This window comes from Pleurodeles waltl, chromosome 1_2 (assembly GCF_031143425.1).
Source record: "Pleurodeles waltl isolate 20211129_DDA chromosome 1_2, aPleWal1.hap1.20221129, whole genome shotgun sequence".
Taxonomy (NCBI): domain Eukaryota; kingdom Metazoa; phylum Chordata; class Amphibia; order Caudata; family Salamandridae; genus Pleurodeles; species Pleurodeles waltl.
Genome location: NC_090437.1, coordinates 969,318,455 through 969,342,627, shown reverse-complemented (window position 1 = coordinate 969,342,627; position 24,173 = coordinate 969,318,455). Strand labels below are relative to the sequence as shown.

Here is a 24,173-nt window from a genome sequence, read left to right as displayed (position 1 = left end):
TTCTAGTACTCCTATTTCCTGGTCTACTTCTGCAAGTTCTTGTGAATACATGAACGCTACTAATTCAAAGACATATACCATGGGTGCACTTTTGTGACCTTTTTTAAGAATGGGGTCCCTAAATAGGTCTGGCGTTAAAGACATTTAGTTTTTAGTAAGCTTCTATTTCTGTTTCTATCATCTGGCTTTACGGAGAGTGATCACATTCTCTCTTCCACAAGGAGCATATTGGCACACAAAGTAGTTGTGTTCAGTGCGAGGAACTACAGTGGCAATCAGTGGTGTAAAGAACCTGGAGGGGGGGGTCCCCTGCAAAGAACATGGAGGCCACCCCCCCCACAAGACTCACTCAGGGTAGGTGCTGTGCTGAGGGGGCCCTTCGAGGGGCCTTTGTTTATGCCACTTATGGCAATGTGTCCTTTTTGAGACCAAAAACTTTTTTTTTTTCTCCTTTTTGCCAGTGCTTGTTACAATGGTGAGGGCCTGGCAGCTCCCACAACAATAAAGTGTTAGAAAAGCCATGTCAAAACAAGAAACGCATTGACAAAACCAAAAAACGAACAACATTTTTTTGATTGGTTGGCTTTGCCAGTGCTTGTTTATTTTCATGCTTACCATAATTGTGTTGAAAATGGTTACACTGATTTTTCCATTAGGAATATTTTTTGAAAATACTAGAATGCATCAACAAATTTAACCAAGTGACGCTTCAAAGAAATAGCACCTAAAATGTTCTACTTGCATTTTTTTTCTGAACTTTTTATTTTGAAAGAAAATAATTATAACTCTTGCTTACAAGCTTCTGCAGACATTTGCATCTAACCAGAGAGCATTCTGGGAGCATTATACTTAGCCTCATATTGTTAAACTTTTCAAACATATTTGTACACTTTTTATTTTTAAACTGGAATCACTGCCAGTAGTGAAGTGTGGCCTTAAAACGTTTTATTTACAGTGTTCACCCTAATAAAGAAGGCTTTTCATTAATGAACCATAATTACAAGTTTAAACAGCCTTAAAATATGGACACACACTTACCTCAACTGCAGACAGTTTCCTTCTCTGTAAACTGGTAGTCAAAGTGTTTGTGCTGCAGGGGGTTGGCCTACTTGTCCCAAGGACAAAATAAACATTAAAACTTATTGCCCTTGACCCCAAACAATATGTCCCGGGTGTTAGGTGATCCACATCCCTGTGCTTTCTTCTACCATCCTGTCCTGCAAGCCATCCTTTTATTATTCATGGATCCACCCATGAATCAATCATTCATCCTTTCACCCTTCCATCTATTCCTCCTGTCACTCTTTCATCTTTCCTGTTTCACCTATCCATTTTTCACTTGTCAAACCATTTCATTGTTACACACTTGCACCTCTCCATCATAGCTTTTCTTCCTTTTTTTCCTTTTTAACTTTCCTTCTTTTAGGCTTCCCTTTTCACCGCTTTCCTCCGCCCGTTCTTTCTTTACCCATCTATCGACTCATCTTTTTTCTGTCATCCATACTGTTTCCTTTCTCATCTATTTCTATCTTATGGTTACGTTTTTATCATTACTATTGCTTTGTTTCCTTAACTATCCAGAGCAGCTTTGCCAGACCCCTCACTGTTATGATTTTTTCAAGCAGTAATATTCATGAGACCCATAAAGAGGTAATTATCGTTTTAGTGGGGCTGAGTTAATCCATTAAGCCAAGATGGAGTACCGCTTAAGCTGCTAAAATTGGGATGGGGGAGGATTTGCTACCCTTTGTCCTGTTTCATCTCCTTTAAAACATCACTGACATTGTAGACCTCACCCAGAAGAAATACGTTGACATTCTTTTTGGACTTCTTAGTCTCTTGGATTAACAAATTAAAAAGGTGCTTGTATTAGGGTGCATAATCTCATCAATTGCTCCCTTGGGAAAGGACGGATTCCTCACCCCTGGGGAATATTCTATAGACCAAGAAGTTATAAAGGAAATCCTATCTTTGTGTTTGAGAACACATACCACTCAATTTACAATCTGTTGTTTACATCTAATATATTGGAAAAAGTTGTCCACATGGAAGTTTATTTACTACCGAACCCCTTTAGTCTCACTTATGGTACAAAAGTGCTAAGTTGAATTAATCATGGTCTATGACACGTTTAAGTCTTGAGCACTGGGCTGAATTATTCATTGTCCATCTGTGTCTCAGATGTGGCTGGTCTTCTCCTATCTGCTCCCTCTTACTCAACACCTGCATGATGCTTGCTAAAACACTAAGTCATCAGAATTAGGTGTGGTGGAAAATCCTTCCTCTCTAAAACATGTCAAACATTGCTTGTAGAAGCTTGTTTCTGTAGTTTTACTGCCCTGTACTGTGAAGAGGAAAGGCATGATGGAGGTGTTGCGTTTGTGGCCAGGTGATGTGCCATCAAAATTAAGCTCTTCAGAAATGTCAGGAGTTGAAGGCAACCCCCGTTTATTCACAGTGATGGATACATATCTGGGTGTCACTAAGAACAAAGTGGACTGAACACTGGCTTTTAGTTGAAGCAAATCTTAAAACCAGTAGCTGCCCACGGCTCGGGACAAGAATACTTTTTAAGTATCTACAAAAAATAATTATTTCTGGAAAGACTTCAGTGCTTTGATTCCAACAGCTTCTTCATCCTGTGTAGCCTTACATCAGCTCATGGCTAGTTTTCAGACTTTGGAACCGAGCCACAAAACTGGAGACCAACTGATAGTGCTGACCTTATCAACAAAGACGTTTGTTCCTTCTTAGACCAAAGAAACACACAAACACTTGACTAGATAATATCTCTGACAAACCACCAAAGCTACCATACCACACACCACCCCAAACCACGGCCTGTGTGACCAGCCTTGCTCCTCAGCTATATCGCGTGCATCTATAAAGCTGATTTTGCTTTTTTGTCCCTAGAGTTACTCTTTAAAATGTAGTTTGAAAATACCCGACCGGATTTCCACTTCATTTCAAATTCAGTGTGATTATTTACTGCTTTCCAAATTAGCTGTCTCAAAGTCCTATCCTATCCCGTGTTCTGTTGTTGAATGTATTCCTCACCTGGGAAAAAATCACTTTAAGATTTTGTCTAAAGATATTAGTCGATTACAGCAAGTTTAGGTTGGAAATGTGGAGAAAGGTTTGCAAGCTACAATGCTGTTTGCTTATGTGTTTAAAGTCTGCGACTGACATTTGCAAACTGTGGCTAATCACCAGTTCATTAGTGACCACTGCAGCCTGGGTCTGCTGCCTGTGGGAGTGATCATGAATAGTAAAAGGTACATTTAAAAACCACACACAGGATTTAATTGCTTTGGAAGCCTTTTCTGACTTTAATGACCGACATTATGCACGTCCGGAACGTATTGTCCGAGTAAAACATTCTGTTGTATGTATTAAACTTGACCCTGGCATGCGTCAGGTTAACCTATGAGCCAAACGTGTTCAAATGCATTGACTTAATCAGGCCAGGATATGTATAAAATTACTTCTCACTATTCCAGACTGAACCTGTCTTTGAAAGCCCGACCTACAAAGCTGTTGCGTTTCAGGTGGTTTGACTTTCAGAAGAGGTCGGATCTCGGACTGTGCCAAATTGGTCGTTAGCTTCCATCTTCCGCCTCAGTTACAGAGGATGTCTTTGTTGGTAATTTTGTGGGGGGAGGGGCAAGTGGATACTGAAAAGAGAAAAGAACTCTATTTGGAAGACTTGATTACAGTACCAAATGGAAGTCTGAACTCTGACCATTCCTTTATAAATTCCAGGGTACAACTGGAAGGTGGATGCAAGTGTGTGGGGGTCTCCTGCCTATTTATAGCGACGTGGCACTCTAAAGGCCAAGAACAGAGAGCATGTCTGTTTTAGTGGGAATTGATCAAGACTTCAGTATGGTCCCCGTTACAAGTCTTGTTTAATCAACAACCCTCTCCCCCAGAAGGAGGTTAATTAATTTCTGAGATATACAGAGGTGGGATACCTTTTAAAGTTGGCTGAAACCTAGGGATTGTTTTTAGTGCTTGTAATTAGTGGGACTTTGCACAGAGAGGTCACATCAGCCATCGATGGGGTCTCAGAAAGTTTAAGGCTGCCTTTCTCAAGGTAGATATTATTGTAGACAATTTGGATTTACTGCACCAAGCTGCATTCTTAATGCCTGTGAATTGACTCATGAAAATAAAAATTCCTTACATTTTGCCTGATCAAGTGTGTAACTGATGCAGCTTGCAGATCAATTATAGTCGAGGTGAAAATATGTTAGCATTTGAATGTCAAATGGAAAACCAGAGAAACCTTGACAACTGTGTATTGTCCTTTCATAACCACAGATAAATTCAGTTGCAAGAAGACCTGTGATATTATAAAAACTATAAGGGGATTTACATGAAAGGTACATGAAACTTGATGCCATGTGTGTTTCTGTTGAATAAAGTGAGAGCATATTATCTGAGGTAACTACAGTAACTAGGTTCAAGCGAGCTTTGAAGTTTTTTTTATGTTTTTATTTATTTTTTATAACATCTGATTTAATGTTATCATCGTTGCTTGAAGATGCATTCTTGGAGTCAATATGGACTTGTGCCATCCACCATGTTTCAAACAGTTGGCTGAAACATCTCTTGTGAGTACGACCTCTCCCTGCAGTGGGTCAAGGTTACCATTCTTTATACCACCCAACAGGACTGGCCATGGGCAATCCGTCACATGTCAATCCATCACTAAAATCACACCAAACAAGTCGTACCACACAGAAGGGACCAGAGTACTCTAAAAAGATAGTCAAAGGAATTTCCATATTTGAGTATATGATGGAAACTTTACTGTGATACCCAGGACACCTTACATGATCATTAATGCTAACGGTGGCTTGTTGCAACTCAGTTGTAAATATTGCATCCCCTGATTTGGGAGTGTGGTCAGTTTACCAGGATTGTGTGTAATTTGATTTGTGGAGAGGGTTCAGAATACCACTAATGTATGCAACATGGTTTAAATAAAGGGTGAATGTTACATATATAATTGGTCATGAAAGTTCAGGATAGCTGTGGTGTATGCAACATGGCCTGTCGAGAGAGTTCAGATTACCAATGTTGTATCTAACATGGTTTGACCCGAGGGTTCAGGTTACCAATACTGTGTGTAACATGGTCTCCACAGTGAGTCCGTGTTGCCAGTGTCTTACTTACATGGTTTGAGTGGAGTCTTCAGATTGTTAGTATTGAATGTAAAATATTTTGTCGCAAGTGTTCGGGATACCTCTGGTGTATGCAATATGGTTTGTTGGGCCGGTACAGATTACCACTATTGTTCATAATATGGTTTGATCAGCGTGTTCAGGTCGCCGTAATGTATGTACAATGATTAGTCCAGAGCGTTCAAGTTACCAATATTGTATGCAACATGGTTTGAACAGAGGATTTGTGTTCAGTGCATGGCTTTAAATAGAAGATTCAAGTTAGCAGCATTTTATGTAAATCGGATTGTCTCGTGTGTTCAGGTGAGCTGCTTTGCCTAACCTATTGCTTGTCGAGATGAGGGCTCACCACAACTTTAAACTAATTGCCACTTTCATCCACTTCATGATACAGATGTAGATGCTGGGTCCTGCGCACGTATAAAGCTGAATGTTCTATTGTTGCCAAGTGCCTTTGCCCATTCAGCCTCTTTCAGTTACCAGGCCACGCATTCACAAAACGTAATGTAAGATTCAGTGGACTGTAGTTTCAGAACCATATTGAGGTGTGTGGTATCACTGCGACCAAAATCACTTTGGGTCCCCGTCCTTCCTTCCGTACCACTGAAGAAGGAACACCAAGAGTCTTAACATCTGTCCTGGTCCTCGAACCTTACGAGTTCAGCTTATACCGCCTGCACTTAGCACGAGCATGCAATGTATGCCGGTCTCCAGCACAGTGTCACGCGCCTGCTTTTCACGCCGTCAGCCCTCTAGTTGTGGTGAATAAGTAGCCTGCTTAGATCTACTCAGCACAACAGGAAGTCGTTGTTAAGGAGTGCCCCACTGCCCAGCCGTCCGCTTTCTACTTTCTGAATACATAAGGACCACACAGATCGGGGTCATGGCGGCCTAACAGAATATTTTATGGGGGTGATAGGTCTGAAGCGGCCATTGACTCCTTTGCTTTAGTGTCTGTGACAAGCCAAGATTTAATGGCGTTTTCTTTCTTTTCTTCCTGCTCCCAGACCAGTATGGCATGCCGAAGAAAAGTTTCCGCAAAGCTTTTTGTACTATTTAAATCCAAAAAATGTAAGCAAACCAGTGCCTTGATTTCCTGTCACTATTTGTGTCAATTTTTAACAAATACTAAATAGGGTCTAGTTAAAATGCACAGGATTTTGAAAGGGCTGGTTGATCGTGGGTTGATATTTTTTGTCTCATAAAGTCTTTCACTGTGAAAGAATGTATACGGCGAGCTGCTTCCTACAAGTATAACTCACAGATTCGAATTATTTTCATTTCCAAAGTAAACCGAAAACCACATATCCAAAATGTGGCTGCTGCGTTCATAATGGCATGTATACTGTGTTGTAGCGTTCAGGTAGAGCTTAATGTCGTGTGTGATATTTTGGTTGCTGTGACTTGGCGTGTACAGAGGCGAAAGAACTTAGAGAGAGAGCACTATTAGGCTTATTATTATTAACTAGAGAGTGGACGATGAATGGAGTCTGGTTTGTACAGGAAGTGTTTTTGTGTCGTACTTGCGACAACATTATTGCATCATGTCTGGTAGCCCACCCAGGGCTCGAGGATTGGACGTGGCATTCAACCTTTGCTCTGCACCTGCAGTAGTGTCTCCTTCTTGACCAATTTAAAGATTCAGGTGGCACTGGTTGACACTCTATCCTAATGTTACTTTATCCAAGCTTCTCCCTGTAACACATTTAATAGGGCCATCTAGTGAATGGTCTCGCCGTAGGTTGCACACCCCAGCCAGACCTCATCAAGCAAAGAAATAATCCAAACCCTTTTTGCCAGTGATTCTTGACGATGCAACATTTATTAAGCAGAGGAACCTTTTTTTCTTTTCATTGGATGGCCTTTTTAAGATTAGCAATATGTTTGTAGGTATCTCCACCGGGAAACAGTAATCATTTTTTTTAATGCTGTTTCAAATCTGCTCCTATTAATGTTTGAGGCTGTGGCCCTTGAACTGACTACCACTAGAAGTTGTGAAATTAACAAAGGACTAATTAGTTTAGATCAGCAAGGCCTGAATTTAGACCTTGGCAGAAGGAGGTTATAGCCTTAGTTTGCAAAGGTTCCATGGTTCTTCGTGCTATAATAAAACATCTTTAGCAACAAAAAAAACACCCAGTTTAATGTTCCCTGTTACTCTGTGTGGATCAAGGCAGGAATTAACAGTGCTACCCATTATCTCCCATGTGTTAACATGAAATACAAGTTAAACTTCCTGGAATTGGGAATAACCAGTTAGCCCTGTGTTTTTTTTTTTTTAACGCGTTTTCCACGATTCGCTCTCCTCTGAGCAGGTGCTTAGATGTTAAAATGTTGCAGATGCAGTGCAAATCGGGAGGCAGGAGATTAAGGGTTCTTGGGGCTAGAGAGTCTTAATTCCTGACGGAGGGAGCAATTGTTTCTTCACCGCGTGGTGCTAGAGGATGTGGGTAATGGCCAGTTACGAATTTTACTAGGTGCGACTGCGCACCTGGCCCGGTAATTGTAGGTCAAAAAATACCAGGTTACTTGTTGCTGCCAGAAGCGATATGACTCCGGGATACAGCTCTGGAACATTTGCAAGAAGAGCTTTAGTGGAACCATATCTGTAACCTGATCAGTAGGTACTCTTTCCTTGATGTCTGCGAGTCCATCTCTGCCCCCTGATTTTGTCCATCCCAGTCCTTCCGCAATGTCTTCTTCATATTTCTCTTCTCCTTTATTTTTTCCTTTTTCCTTTGTCACTTCATCATCTTCTATCCTTTTAGCTTTCTTCTTTATAACTTCTTATCATCTTCACACTTTTTTTTTTTTTTACTTCTTCGGCTCCATATTTGCACTTGTTTCGCTCTTTGCATCTTTATTTCCGTACACTTTTACTCCTCCATCTCCTTTTCTCTCTATTCTGTGGTGCTTCTTCGTTACTCCCCTTCTTCTTTTCCACGCTCCATCCTTCTCCATGTCTCTTCTTTCTTGTCTCTCGTCAATTTATATTTTTCACTGTCTTCTCTCTTCATTCCCTCTTCCTTTTTCCCTTCTTTCCCTCTTTTCCCCATCTCTGATTTATCCTCTCTTCCTTTTCTTTTCTTTTCCTTCCCTTTCATCTCACTCTCCTTTACATCTGCTTCCTCTTCCCTCACTCATATTCTCTTCTCCATCTTTTTTTTTCTTCCATCTTCCCTCTTCATATTGTCTTGCCCCTCTTCTTTATTACCTCCTTTTATCCCTCGTCTCTTATCTGCATGTCTTCTCTTTCCTCTTCACTCATTCCCCCTCTCTTGTTTTCTTCCTTTCTCTTTACTCCTTTCTATTTCTCTTGACCTGTTCATTATTGCTCCCTCTTTTATTGGTCGTTTCTCCTGGCATTGTTTTTTGCCTCCTTTTCCCTTATTCTTCGCTTCGCTCACTCTTTTTTTTTTTTTGCTCTGCCCCCCCCCACCCCGTTTGCTATAATCTATGATCGATCGTTGAAAGAAAACTGTTATAAAAGGCTGCTCATTGAAAATTTTGAAGAAATTAATAGTGACATTTAAATCTAAACATTTGACTGCAAACAGCAAAATAAACGTAACCATTTAAATTGTCTTGGCAGGTTATGCAATCCCTTCAATCACTCCAGGACACGATTCCATAACTGTGAATAGCGGTCAAGAAATTAGATTACGTTGCAAAGATGACGCTCCAGTATACTGGATCTTCCAGAAACCTCTCCTGTCCAGGAAACCAAAGGCTGTTCCGAGTACACCTTTCCAAGGAAATCCCAATGAGCAGCAGTTGATAGTTTCCAAAGCACAGGCCAAAGAAACAGGCCGATACATCTGCATCAATAAAGACACTTCGAGTAACCAGTCAATTTACGTGTTTGTCAAAGGTAAGGATCAAATTAACTTTTTCTGTACTTTATTTAGGAAAGCATTTTTCGAAGAGATAGTTTCGTTAAACCCAGGTTAAAGCCTCTGGTCAGTAATTCCAGAAGGGCACAAGTATCTGCATTAAATATTGCAAGTGTAGTGACTTCTTGATTGGCTGAAAGATCTTTATGGATGTACCTGGTTTTCTCATCTAATGTTACTGTTTTCAGTGACCCGCATTGTTTTATATCTGGCCGTTTAGGGTATGATGTTCAGAACATTTCAATCATGTAAGTGAGCCGGTACTACCATGTTGAGATAAAATGCATATTAATCAACATTGTTGAGTTTGAGTAGGGTTCATAACTTGGCAAGAAACACATTCATGAATGGATCACCGTATCCCCCTCCGCAATGATAATACGTAGCATATAACTCTTGGCAGACCTGCAGATGTGATTGATACCATGCGGTACTACTCAGGAGTTGAAGCTTTAACCAATGATCTGTATTAAGAATAAAAAAAACAAAGGGCTACGATATACAGACTCCTTATATGTGAGAATGAGAGCATTTATTTTTCTCTCTAAAGTGGTAGAAACATGGCTCTTCAGTTAAACTGTACTGCAGTAATAATATGGACTTTCATCTTTGCAGTGGTGATGTGCGATTGTAGAGGCGTTACAGCTATTCTTTCTAATAGCATGTTTTATTGGGCCACATTTATTTCCACTTATTTAACGGACAATGTGGTATTAAGGTCTAATAATGAAACGGAGTGTTTCTGCTGACGTTATAGATGACAAGGGTGAGGAGATTGTTAAACTCACCAGACCTACAAGATGGCGTAGATATATAATTGAACATACTGTCCATTTTGTTTCTAAATTGCTTGTTTCTTAAGGTAGTGTTTTTATCAAACGGAGAAATGCTGCTGGTAGGATGAACGGTTTCGTTATCTGCTGTAAACAGAACAGAAAAGTTCCATCAGAAAGTGGAGCTTTTGGGACTACATTATTTGTTTCAATAAGGATTTCACTGACTTGAATTGAGAGTTTTTGAAGTTGTCCAGTGTAATGTTTAGCTAACAATCAACTGATTTAATCTAGAGTGTTCAGATTTTGTTTACTTTTCATAGGGAGCGTGCTGATGTGGTCTTGAAAGCTAGCAACCAGAAATATTGATATACATAGTCAGTCAGAAGTACTGTACAGAACATAATGATTATGTGCTCTTGAGCATACGTTCTTGCTAGTATCAGAGGTACACAAAACATGGCTTTTGCTGGCCAAATAAAACTGTGTTGCGATGTGGAGATGCAACACAATATGAAACAACTACAATATTCAGACTCCTACGTCCATTCAGTCTGGTGGGATCCATATCAGTTATTTCAGTTAAGTAGTAATGCGTAATGTTAACCTAGAAGACATGTAGGTAGTAGCTGTCGTGGGATTGGGGGAGTGCATTCCAGTGCTGGTGAGAAGGGAATGAGAAGGACCAGACGCTGAAGACTTCATAAGGGATAAGAAGACTTTCAGGTGATGGACAGTTTGGGATCAGAAGAACATAGCACCATAGTGGGATATTAATTGCCCTATATAGCGGAGAGGGGGGCTATGCGTGGGTTAAAGGATTAGGATCAGGAACTTCTGGGGAGACTTGCTATAGCCACCCAGCCTTGTGAAATATTAAAATATTCATGGACTGTCTACGGGGCTAGTAAGAGTATGGGAAAGGTTTTAGTGATGTTGAGAGGGTGATATATATATTTCCGAGGCATTTGTTTGGAGATGAAATAATATAATCAGTTGTCACTTTCAAGATAAATCAATAAACTGCAAATAGAGAAGGTCCATGAGAACCCACATGTTGGGGGATGGAGACTAGAACTCAGATGCTTCTTTTTCTTTTCTTTTTTTTTTTTTGCCTGTGCAACAAGTAATGGCTCTCCACAGAAAATAGTAGCCAGGTTGCACAAGGTGATAAAGGATAGAGAACATAAAAATGTGAGTGTTATTTGTTACTTGTTTTTAAATTCATGAGGAACAGGGAAGAAGACAGTGACTGAACCTTATGAAACCCCATCATTTAGGGTAGGTTGTTGTAGAGTTAGCTCTGCAAAAAGTAACAAATTATGTGTAGCTATACAATTGCAGAACATAAATCAGTGCAGTTGTGTCTAAGTGATTCCTGGGCTAGAAAAGTAGCTTTTTTTTTTTTTTTTTAAGGATGCCACGATAGAAATGAAAGGGTCAAAGCAAATGAAGATGAGGGTGAGTCATGGTGATAGGTAAACGAAAAGTAAGAAGATTGGACATACATCAGTTTCTCTTTGCCGTTGTTGAATCCATTTTGGAGAGGTTGCGGTCGTTTGAAGGAGAGCGATTCTTTACCCGTCTGCCAATATCAGCCTTTGTGTGAGCTGGCCAATGACTGCCTAACAGAGGTGTTCTCTTTTCAAGGGCATGAGCATATACATCAGTATATTGCATAGCGTTATTGTAATTGTAACTACAAAGCATAAAGCACTGTACAAGAGGAGGGCTTTGTAATTCTTTATTATTATATCACAAAAAAGCAATATTTCTTGGAGACAGGGTGAAGAACAATAAATGCTAGGCGAGTAATTGAGAATTATAGTAGTGCACTGGGTAGGATGACCGAGCAGAAAAGGGGACTTCAAAAGCTATAAACGTTAGTTTTCCTGTGATGAGCATATGGATAGACTCAATCTAGATTACTCAGTGAAGGTGTCAAGGGACACAATGTTATAGATACTTAGATAATGGGGGAAGCTCCTTAAATAGATGGGTAGAGAATTCAGTACATAGTTGATGGCGGTATGAGTAAATGAACAAATGAGACTAGGGATAAGGAGGAGAGATGAACATACTAATTGTCTTCATTGTAACTAAAAGAAGGTGGTTATGTGTTGGAGGTGAGAAGGGTAAACCAGGATCGGGGAGAAATGGGAAAAATTGAATGGTGTTATTGTTGCAGTATAGCCTGTTTATTTCCTGCATTGTTTAAATGCAATTTCACTTTTGTGTCTCAATGATTCCTGTCTGTGTGCAACTGCTGCTCATGATAAAGCCTCTTCACTATACTGAAGACTTCAAAATATTTGCTCTTAGCACCGTTATGAGTCATCTTTCACAACCTAGTCTTTATACATGCACCCAACACTCCCCACCTCCCCCCTTTTGGATGATCAACGGTGAGCTGGTCGTCCAGGAGGGGATAAGTCCTGGCTGTTTTGCACTGCCAGCACCACCACACCAGCAAGACTCTGCCAAGCCATATTACACCTTGTAATACGGTGGACGGAGTCTTGCTGGTGATGCAACCGCCTCTTCAACTCCGTCGGCTAGGCCATAAATGGGCAGAAGTCCAAACACAGCTCCTAATATGGTGCTCAGCAGAATGCCAGCACTGGCGGTCTGTTGACTGCAGCAGTTTCGGCGGTCTTTGGAAAAGACCGCCAAAGTGGTAATGAGGCCCTATATGTCTACAGTAACTTTTTAGGTTTATACATATATATATATATATATGTGTGTGTGTGTGTGTGTGTGCGTGTGTAAACCTTTGCTATTATTCATAATTGATATATTTATTTTCCTCTGAGTCAGTCCCTTAACAAGGCATAACATTTTTCTCAACTTTGTGTGCTGTGCAGATAGCCGGACTCCATTCCTCTCCAGCATTTCCAATAGCGTAGATGGCGAGGAGGGCCGCAGCGTGATTGTTATGTGTCCTGCAAATGACCCAACTATTTCGGATTTCACTTTAAAAAGATGTGATGGCACATCTGTTCCTGAAGCGATGACATTCATTCCAGATATCCTGCAGGGCATTATCCTCAAAAATCTACTGAAATCTTTTGAAGGATGCTATATATGTTCAGCAAAGCAAGATGGGCAACTGAAAACCTCACAACAATTTTCCTTGAATGTTAAGCCAGGTAAATCTATACAGTATTTGTTTTCTATTTCTGTTTAATGTGGTGGGCAACAGAGAACATGATCCTCAAACTAAGACCTGTAACTTCACTATTCAAAGTCTGTGAGCCTGATTAACAAAGCATTTTGTGTGGGTACTTAGGTCTTACACCTGTGTTGGATATGAATTACTCCTAAATGTTCAGGCTTTATGCAGAACCCATATTCTGTGAGTAGTTGTATCTTGCTCCAGGCTTAATTATGGTTTATCATGCCCCTTGATCCACAAGGTTTTCCCGTAAGAAATCACGTTAACTTCTCTAAATTTACGAGTAGGTCACTCTGAGTGACATGAAGTAAGATTTACTTATTTGAAGACCTTGATGTCTGTCAAAAATTTGAATTTGAGAAAAGCATATCAAATTTAAATTGCCTATTTGCAGTTTTTGAGCTCTGTTTTAGCTGAGCTTCAAGTACAGCTATAGAGCATCATCAAACGATGTACACATGCAGGTATGTGTTGAAAAATGCTATGAACTTGATTGGGGGGGGTCAACTCTCTTGATAATGCTCTTCTGTGAGCACAAACCATAGTACCATCTGTGTTGGAACTATTACTGTGCTACAGGCCATTTTAAAAACATTAGCATTGCGTCCTTGCTTGCTTTTTTCCAGCTTTACCAATTCTATCTTTAAGGTTCAAAGCATCGGGTATTTCTAAACCATAGCATCTCACTCAAGATTAAACAACAGTTATTCATTGTGTCAAACATATTTTATTCAGAATGAATTATTTCGCTCATGCTGTTCTTAAAAGGCAAGCCAGTTCCCTATTGATTTTGTGGTGCACCCAAGAACTCAAACCTTTAAAAGAGGTGAGAGAATACGAGTCCAATCGGAAAAGGTACTATTTCATATTACCACCAGGAAGTTAATACAAATGTGTTGGAAATAAAGGTTTTCCATCACACCTGTAATATCTCATTATTAGTCTAGCCTGAACTAAATGGGCCTTAAGGCGGTCAGTATGAATATGGCGGTCCAGACCACTATATTATGTTCAGGGCAAGCCCACCACAGGCGGAACTCTGCCTCTGCCAGGCTACCGCCGCCAGGCAGCCTGGCAATGGCAGAGTTCCTTATCCGACAGGGCAGCGCCTCCTGCCGGATAATGTACCAGTTATCCCCCAGGCTGGCGGAATGGGTGACCCGGGACCCCCTTGGCATGGGCAATGCAGGGGCCCCTGTGCAGAGCCCTGTCGCGCATGTCACTGCCCGATTTACAGGCAGTGATATGCGCGATGTGTGCTGCTGCACACGCCACACTTCTACATTGCCGCCGGCTCCGTGCGGAGCCGGCGGCAATGTACAGGCCCTGCATTCTGCTGGGCTGGCTGGTGGAAACAGTCTTTTCTTTTTAGACTGCCAGCACCAAACTCAGTGGAATTTCCCGCCGAGTTTGTAATGACCCCATAAGCCTTGTTTGCATTTCTAGTAAAATGAAGATTCTCGCAATGTAAGGTTATTATGGTTACTAAGTGCTCAGATTCCTTTATTTGTCAGATTTTAAATGTCCTATTTTAGCATTATTCACTTGCAGCAGCCCCCAGAAAGGTGAAGTAGAATAGCCTTTGATTGAATAGCCTTTGATGAAATTGGTGTACCTGAGCTGATTGTTGATTTGGAATGTAAAAGCCTACATATTATGCTGAGGATAATCCTCCTCCTAAATTTGTTGAATATTTTTTTTTCTTTTAGTGATTCAGCAGTTTAGTGTTCGCCATTCTTTGTCTAATAGCTGACAGTGATGTACTGTAAATGCAGAAATATTGTTAAACTCCCAAATTAACATCCTTCCAGTTTTGGACAAAATTCTAATTTTTTTAAATCATGTTCTAGTCTCAACTACGTTATTAAGTAGGATGTGAAGGTGACCTGTTTAGTGGCAGTGCTGGATTTCCAGTTTCATTTGTCAAGATTGCCCAAAAAGAACTATGCAACGTCTTGCATGAGTTAATCCGTTTCAGGGTCATATACGCAACTGATTTTTTTTCTTCATCACTATGATTTTCAGAAGGCCAGCATGGCCTTTTGGTGTTCTTTGGGAATCAATTCTGTTGACCCTGCTTTGAGTTTGTATGTGGAATTGCTGTATTAGTCTAGTGTACATCCAGACATCCCTGGTACTTAGCATGTTAATGATACCCCACTATAGGAGCAGGTTTTGTCATTCAGGGAGATAAAACATTTTAGGTATTACCCTCAGGGCGTAGACTCATAGATAGCTGGACATTTTGGTTGCAGTCTGTTTTGCTATTGGCATATAATTGTATACTGTTGGCTTCTGAGCTAGCAGCCGACTGTGGGTTTCCCACACTGGTATCTTCCAGTAAGTGCATATGAGTTTGATCGATCCACATCCAATTATGAATTTTCATATGGAAAATGTTACTTGGTTAACACGTTTTTATCCAATGTTTTTTTGTTCAGTTTAGTCTTTGAATCTGTACTTCATTTCTACAAGTGGTTGTGTTATTCATATATGACTGACAGCTCAGACTTGGCTGGATTTCCGAGATCACCCTCCCTCACTCCTCTGCGGGGAGTACGACGTTCCGCCCATTAGGCCAGTACTTAACTGATTACACTGGCTGTCACTGTCCACTCGCATTCAGTTTGACATGGCCTTCCCCCTTATGAAGCGGTCTATCAAGCATCTCTACTATTTTTGGTACCGGGATTAAATTAAGGTTTTTGGAAAATTCGGAGGTTCTATTGAGCAAAAGCACTTTGTATCGATTTGCAGAGTGAATTTGGACAGTTTGCACTGTAGTTCAATGAAAATGTTTGAGCTCTCAGGTTGTCATCTATAACTTTATTATGTGCAACTTTCTGTAATGCAATTAAAATACCGATTATATTGCATGGTGAATTTAGGACTTTGTTAGCCTATTTCGGTTTGGCAAATCATTTAAAGGAGGAAAAGTTGGTGAACATCGTTCCAGGAGATGTATAACTCTTTTGTAATTTAGAGGAGCTCCACGTGAAAAAGTGTAGTGCTTTGAAATATTGTATTGAATAAGGAATAGAATGTTTATATTTTTTGCCTCTTGATTTGTATTGTACTACTATTTTATTGTTATGCGCTGTCTTATTATAATGCAGTTATGGTGTGCACTAGATAAGAATTTTAGAAAAGAAATACCAAGTTCACTGTTTCTACACCATAGCAATGTGTTCCCTTTATGGGTGTGTAGAGGAGTGTAAGTGCCTGATTAATCAAGTGCCTACCAACGGGTCCGTCGCTAATTACATGTGTTTATGTATCAGTTTCCCAGTTTAACTAACTGGCGGTGGTTTAAAGACACAACTTGCTGCACTCACTTACACTTTCTAAGTAACACTTGTGCTTCATATAGTTAGGGATAATATAGTAAGTTATGCTTGCACATCTTTGCCTTATGAATAAAAAAGCTGCAAATACAGCAACGTACATCACAACTTCATAGGGAAACAATTGAATGTACATGGACAGTTAGTGAATAGCACTGATTATGTTACAGGCTAAGCAATCCAGACAGCAGACACTTCTTAAACAAAAAGTCGTGAATAAATAAAATGTTAGTGTGTCAGCAAAAAGAGCGCTGTTGTGACAATATAGCAATCTAGGAAATGCCATGGTCTTGATGAACTGTACATACAAACAATGGCAAAGCATTAAAATCACAAAGAAGACGATGGCTGCTGAGGCTGATCCAGATCCTACCCTCCCTGTTTGTCTTATTGTATTTCTTTAATTGATGGCATGTGGTCCGTGGTTCATTGAACAATACAGCCAGATTTAAAAATGGAGGAGGAAGGAAAAATGAGCGTTGGGTTTTATGGTGACTGAAAATCTATTTAAAGTGATGCATGTGTTTTTCTTGGAATTCAGTATTTCAGTTTGTAGTGAACACTATTTTAATTCTTTTCCTAGTTCACAAGGTCATCCCAATCATATTTCTGTCAAAAAACAGTCAGCTTCTGAAACAGGGAGAGAAGTTTGAAGTTATTTGCACGATAAGGGATGTATTTAGCACCGTGGAAGGCAGCTGGAAAAATCATCCCAACATGGTAAGATTGCTTTTTGTCATTCCATTCTAATTCCAGTGAAGTCCATTCTGCTGAATCACACATGCGCTGTCTGCATTTACTGAGGGAGTTAATCCATGTTCAATGAGTGTCGTGCTGTCAGTCATGTGGCGTGAGGGTTGGTGATATCTATGTTAATCCTTCATAATACAGATTTAGCAGTGGAATGCAGCCATAGCACTTGCATGCGTTTAAATCCTGTTGGTGTGACGTGCAGCGTATCTACTTTAGCATCTTGGCCTACCACGGCGGTCTAGCGTTTCTGCTGCCTAAAAATGCTCAAAGTGACAAGCAGTCTATTTACTTAATTTTAAGACACTGGTGGACATCCTTCTTATTGTTTTTTCATGCGCTTGGTACTGCCATAATGCAAGAACTACCGCAGCCATCTTTGGGCAACCCAATCGGCAAGTGGTCATTCATGCCATCATTTTGGCTGCATTAATGGCCCTGTTTTTCTGCATCGCCCTCTAGCAGAGTCCTGTTCCAAAGTAACCGTGCCCAGTTCGAATGCCCAACTGAGCAAGAAACAGTTGCCAAGAAAATTGTGATGTCCAGGCACTCCCGAGTCACTTAGTGGAAAGTGACAACAGAGTAGCTGTATGCCACAACATTATATGTATGCACAAAGGTTCAAGTCACATACGTGGATTGTGAATTTCTTTGCTGCCACTTATCCGGCACTTTTGCTGTATATAAGTGCAGCAGTTTCTGTAATGATGTCTCTCTTCGTACTACGTGCTTGAGCGTTGAATTAATTTAGAGCTTATTCTGCTCATTTTCAGCGTTGGATCTCAAAGTGGTTGAAGAACTGCTTTACCGTGATATTTTTCGGGCTGTTACTGATTTCAGAAGAGGAGCTGGCGCTTTATACCTATAGCCATAAATTAAAGTGCGGAATCCGCAGTAGGGCATAACCAGCAGAGGGCAGAAGAGAGAAATTTACATCTGGAAGAGTAGACTCATGCCTTTTCCTGGAGGGAAAAGTGCACTTTTGCTTTTGCCACTTATAACCCTCTGCCCGTTGTTGCCTGTACTGTATTAATTTACTAAAAAAAAACAATTGCGAAGCATGTTGTGCACTCCAGTCTTGGTTCATACACGCAAACTGTAAAGTGAGTGGTCGGCATTGCTTTCGGATCTTTGGTCTGCACGACTGAGAGGAGAAGGTTGAATAGAGCATCTATTCGCCGCTCGTGGTTCGCTTCCATCAGCATACCAGTTTTCATTACCAGCTCTGTCATCATGTGTGATAATTAGGACTTAACTGGCATAAGGTAAATTCCTACGTGAAGTGCATGCAGGTTGTTTGGTTGTAATTTAATTTCGGTTGCTCACGTGGTCGTGCAGTACCAAAGAGATCTAAAGAAAACAATGATGTTGTAGCCTGGTTTAGTCTCCTTTAAACATTGTGTTTGTGTTTTAGTGTGGCATGTGCCACCTGTACAGTGAGGAATAAATATTGTGTTCCACAATCCTGGGACAGAACAGTAGATGGTGCCCAGCCTTGGCAGGGGACTGTGGCATCTACAATAAACTTATTCTTTTCTTTCTAATTTCGACGCAACTTATTTGGATTTAACACTGATGACGAGCTAGAAGAGGTACCAGTTACCATTATGCTTCGCAGAAGCAGTGTCAGCTTCTTTTTTAGGGCATTTGGAATGCCGCTGCATTTGTGTGCTACCTTTACTGGATTTTGGAAGGATTTATGATTTGCGGATTGTGGATTTTACTAAGCGGCTTTGCAGAATTGAGGTACTTTTTTGTTTCTTACCTCTTCATTTTCCACCATTTGGAAGTGGCTTCTCTTGGCATTCTTTGAATTTATCCCGCTGCCTCGCATAACCATTGGCCCCTACGCCCAGTAGCTAGAGCGAGAAGACACGAGGTGAAGGAGAAACAGCAGAGATTTTGTGGAACTGCTGGTCCTTGCATTGAAACAAAGGTGGTGGTCAGGTGAGCAGGAAGCAGGAGAGTGTGAGGCGAGTAAACGCAAGGCTTCACTGCCACAAGATACTGCATCATTTAATTACCAATGACATGTGTTGCGTGCATCCACCTTTTTAGATTGGAAACTGGTAGCTGGAACGGCAATGCACACAGCTATTGAGGTTAATCCAAACTACATTGCATTGTGACACGTTTTTAAGGCGTAGATTACTCTTACTGAGTATTGTGTTTGTGGTGTGGGGGCTGATAAATGTACTTAATAGTAAATATGCAGTTTGAACCCCTTCCTAAATTCTTACAGGTCAAAGGGGCTTCCTATTACATGGGCCAAAATGGAAGGACGAATTTTTGACTTATATGCAGATTTAAACCTGCCACTTCTATCGCACTGAATAGGTTTACATTTTATGCTAGGGCACAACGTGTTGCAGAATCTTTTAATGTTTTTTTTACAATTTTTTAGAGTACTCTCTATGATGGTAATTTTGGGGCCATGTGTGATGAAATGATCAAGGATCACATTATTGTGAACGTGAAAAGTAAAAATATACATGAGAAGTTATGTGTGATGTGGTGACCCTAACTTGCAAGATGCTATCACTACCACTAAGTCCTTGGAGCAATCTAAGAAGTGAATGAAGTCAGTACAAGACACCAATACCAAGAATGAGAATGCTGTGGATGAAGTATGTCTAATTAATAGTCCTACCAGCAAACGTGTGCAAATAGGAAGGAGGGGGCGACAAGACTGACTTGTTACAGGTGCTGGAGTTTCAATTATGTGGCTTCATTTTCACAGTGTCATTGGGAGGGAGTGTAGCAAATGTGGCAGGATGAGACATTTTGCTTGTGTTTGTAAACATGACAGAAAGAAAGGTGCTTATATGGAAAAAGGGAAAGTGTCTTGTGTAAAATGTGCACGTGGGAGAAATAGTAGTGAGAAGGAAAAAGGAATTGCACTTTCTGTTGACATTTCTGAAGGTGAGATTGAGGGAGCAAGGAAGATGTGTAAGTGCAAAGTTCACTGCAAGGAATTGTAACTTATGGTCGATTTGGGGTCTCCATGGACCATAATTACTGAGGACTTTTTTCCTGATAGATTTAAAGATGGTATTGCTAAAAATTGACTTAATAGAGTCAGACGTGGTGGCCCAGAGTTTTGATGGTTCTGTAATAGATCTGATGGGGTGCGCCTGTGTGGATATATTGTTTAAAGGAAGGGAAGAATCTATCAAACTTTATATGGCGAGGAAGCATGCCAATGTTCTTCGGTTGAGAGATCAGTGGATATTTGGCATCATACTAAATCCTTATTGCAAGGAATCTGTGTTAGTAGTAGATTAAGGGGTTGAGGCTGCGTGTTCACTGAGGACGAGTTCACTGAAAACTTAGACAAACTTAATGGTTATACTCACTGCATCAAGCTCAAAAATGGGGCACAACCAGTGAGGCAAAGTTTGAGGAATGTGCCTATTAATGGGAGAGATGAGTTGAAGAATATTTTGGATGAAATGTTGAAGGGGCGGAATCATTGAAGAAGTGGAATCTTCAGAGTGGATGTCTCCCACTGCTTTGGCATGTAAGACAGATACATCCTTGAGGTTGTGCATTGACCTTAGAGCACTATATGCTAACATTGTTGTGGACTGTCACCCTGTACCTAATATTAATGAGGTTGCTAGCATGTTGGGGGATGCCAGTATGTTTTCTACACTTGATCCTTAGGTGAGCATATCACCAAATTGATTTAACTGAGGATTCTAAAAAATGAACTGCATTCATCACCCCGCAGGGTTTGTTTCAGTTCAAAAGGATGCAGTTTGGTCTTGCGTTAGCAGCATCCATGTTCCAAAGAGCAATGTTCCACATTGTTAGTGGTGTGGAAACATTTGTTAAATATTTCTAGGACGACATTCTCATTTTCTCTGGGATTGTGTGTGAACATTCGGAGCATTTGAGGAAAGTGTGTGGTATTAAAGGAACATGGTCTGACCCTCAAAGGGAACCAGTTTAAACATTTCAGGAAACAGTGGAGTATTTGGGCATACCTTGTCAAAAGGAGTGATACCTAAAAGGTCATAGAAGCTGGTACTTTCATAAATGGCATCAACAAGATAGTAAAAAGAAGTTGCTGTTGTTTTCAGGGTTGTGTGAATACTACAGTAAATTCATCAAGGATTTTGCCACCAAGAGGGAGCCGTTAAAGCGACGTTACTCAAAGTACGGCCCGCGGGCCGCCAGCGGCCCCACAGACCTACCTTGGCGGCCCGCGAGCCGTGACTCGAGGAACTTTGGCCCATACACTGGTAGAAAATGAATAAATAAATACACATAAATATGTGACTCCCGCTTCCTGGAAGGTTACAAACACTAGAAAGCAGTTTTGTAATGGGTTCTGCGACCTAAGGTATAGAAAAGGCAACCGGAAGTGCCCACCACTTCATCGTTTCTAGTGTTCAGCAGAGAAAGGGGAACTCCAAGTTACTTCTGAGAGGCAACCAACTAAAATAAAAACATACTTTATGGAGTGGGAAAGAAAAAAGCTCCTCTGGTTTAAAACGCCACACAGGACATTAGAAAGTGGGTAACAGCAAAAAACATCAGTGCAAGAAAAGTTGTGTAAATTACTACAAAAACGAACAATCCACTTTTTATTTTATGGAATAATATAATTGTACGAATACCTTAGGGTTAGTTCTTTGAACATACTTAGGTCCATTAAATCCAGTTAGATACCTAACGATTTCTAAGAACTCCATACTGATTAACGCTCCTGAAGTATTGCTTTGATTGACTCACATTCCACAAATGTCTGCACCAAGTAATTATACACTGTAACATTCACTTTATAACCTGCACGTCTGCACCAGCCATGCACTGTACCCTCACATTTAGCCAAATCTTTCGTTGAAAGTGACAAGCCTTTCACTTTTACCACAAAAACAATATTGCTGTATACATTCTAATAATAAATTAATGTTTTTCTAAATAATATACGCTCCCCAAATGTGACGCGTATTATTTCTATTCAGACAAATTTTACAAATCTACACACATTATTTTCGAGAAGCTAATGATCAGAGGATATTACAATCCCACAGAGGATCAGCTCCCCAATAGCGTAAATATTTCAAGGCGGTGAGAGAAAAAAGTCACTCCTGATTTACAGTCTTCATCAACTATGATAGATTCATAAAGGTCAAGTGATCAATCGTTGACTCCACGTTCTTGACCGGAGATTTCTAAGAGATACTTATGGTCTAAGGAAGTACAACACAGACATCTTTTTCCTGCGCGGAAACACACGTACAGTGTAACCAAAGGTAGGTGTGACTAATAAATTAAGGGGGTGACTTCTAAAATCCAACAACCTTCAAAATGAGGGAATAAAAACAAACTTTTCATATAAAGGCAGATTTGCTTCTCCTTAAATCTACTGAAACGTAAATTACAACGGTACAATGACAACTTTGATATGAGCCAGCAGAATAAGTTAATTCCAGATACTTTACAACTTGACTTACTCTGGAGTACATCAAAGGAGAACTCCATTCATTTTTAACTTGAACTCATTTGGTACAGAGCCTCCACATGCTCTATCTGCAGATTTTGAGATAGATATATTATTTTTAAGTCATACCTATTAGAAAGCGCAAGCTATCTATATGCAAAAACCTAATGTCAGCATTAAAGTAGGCCCATTTCTTATGATTGATGGGCTTTATTATTGCTTTCATTAACTTGCCTCTTACTGAATGGCTTGCCTTATCCATCTCATGTTTGTCCCTGGAATTAAGGAGCTTCATCTGTGTCCTTCCACTGCTCACTTTTAGGGAAATACTTTCTTTTTGCTAAAGAATGTTCATGTGTTTTCCAGCTGTCTCCCTCATTTGCTTCTCTCCTCCTGCTGCATGTTGCTCTCTCTCTCTCATCCGCTTTCTTATTCTCTCCCATTCTGCTCTCTCTCATTTCTTTTTTGCCTAAGCCCTCCACAAGTGCATTTGCTTAGTAGATGTCACCCTTGGGTGCTTCCCTCCCCCTCAGCGTTGCTCTGTCTCGTTTGTGTTCTTCTAACCTCCTGCACTGCTCCGTCTCTTCCATGTGCTTCTCTCTCCCCACTCAGTGCTCTGTGTTGTTCTTTTTTGCCATGTGCCTCTGCAGTGTTCTCTTACTGTTGTGCTTCTCCTCACTCTCCATGTGTTATTCCCACCCCTTCTTTCTCTACTTACCCTCCTCCATTACCCCCACCTGCTTGTTAAATAAACAATTAAAGCAAATGGCAGATGGCACTGTGTGTGTTACTGGGGTAGGGGTGAGTGCTGATGGCACTGTGTGCAGATGGCGCTGTGTGTGTTACTGGGGTAGGGGAGAGTGCTGATGGCGCTGTGTGCAGATGGCGCTGTGTGTGTTACTGGGGTAGGGGAGAGTGCTGATGGCGCTGTGTGCAGATGGCGCTGTGTGTGTTACTGGGGTAGGGGAGAGTGCTGATGGCGCTGTGTGCAGATGGCGCTGTGTGTGTTACTGGGGTAGGGGAGAGTGCTGATGGCGCTGTGTGCAGATGGCGCTGTGAGTTTTACTGGGATAGGGGTGAGTGCTGATGGCGCTGTGTGCAGATGGCGCTGTGTGTGTTACTGGGGTAGGGGAGAGTGCTGATGGCGCTGTGTGCAGATGGCGCTGTGTGTGTTACTGGGGTAGGGGAGAGTGCTGATGGCGCTGTGTGCAGATGGCGCTGTGTGTGTTACTGGGGTAGGGGAGAGTGCTGATGGCGCTGTGTGCAGATGGCGCTGTGTGTGTTACTGGGGTAGGGGAGAGTGCTGATGGCGCTGTGTGCAGATGGCGCTGTGTGTGTTACTGGGCTAGGGGTGAGTGCTGATGGCGCTGTGTGCAGATGGCGCTGTGTGTGTTACTGGGCTAGGGGTGAGTGCTGATGGCGCTGTGTGCAGATGGCGCTGTGTGTGTTACTGGGGTAGGGGTGAGAGCAGATGGCGCTGTGTGCAGATGGCGCAGTGTGTGTTACTGGGGTAGGGGTGAGAGCAGATGGCGCTGTGTGCAGATGGCGCTGTGTGTGTTACAATGTTTTGAAAAAGGGGGCGGGGTGGTTGTTCCCC

The 24,173-nt window shown here is 41.1% G+C and overlaps 1 protein-coding gene across 1 annotated transcript in view; it reads left to right on the top strand.

The window, feature by feature from the left end:
* Positions 1-24,173, top strand: part of KIT (KIT proto-oncogene, receptor tyrosine kinase) — a 112,621-nt gene that overhangs the window by 33,106 nt on the left and 55,342 nt on the right. Inside the window, exons 2-4 of the mRNA XM_069201159.1 lie at positions 8,782-9,060; positions 12,720-13,004; positions 16,958-17,094. Of these exons, the coding sequence (XP_069057260.1) occupies positions 8,782-9,060; positions 12,720-13,004; positions 16,958-17,094 (701 nt within the window). The remainder of the gene's footprint in view (positions 1-8,781; positions 9,061-12,719; positions 13,005-16,957; positions 17,095-24,173) is intronic.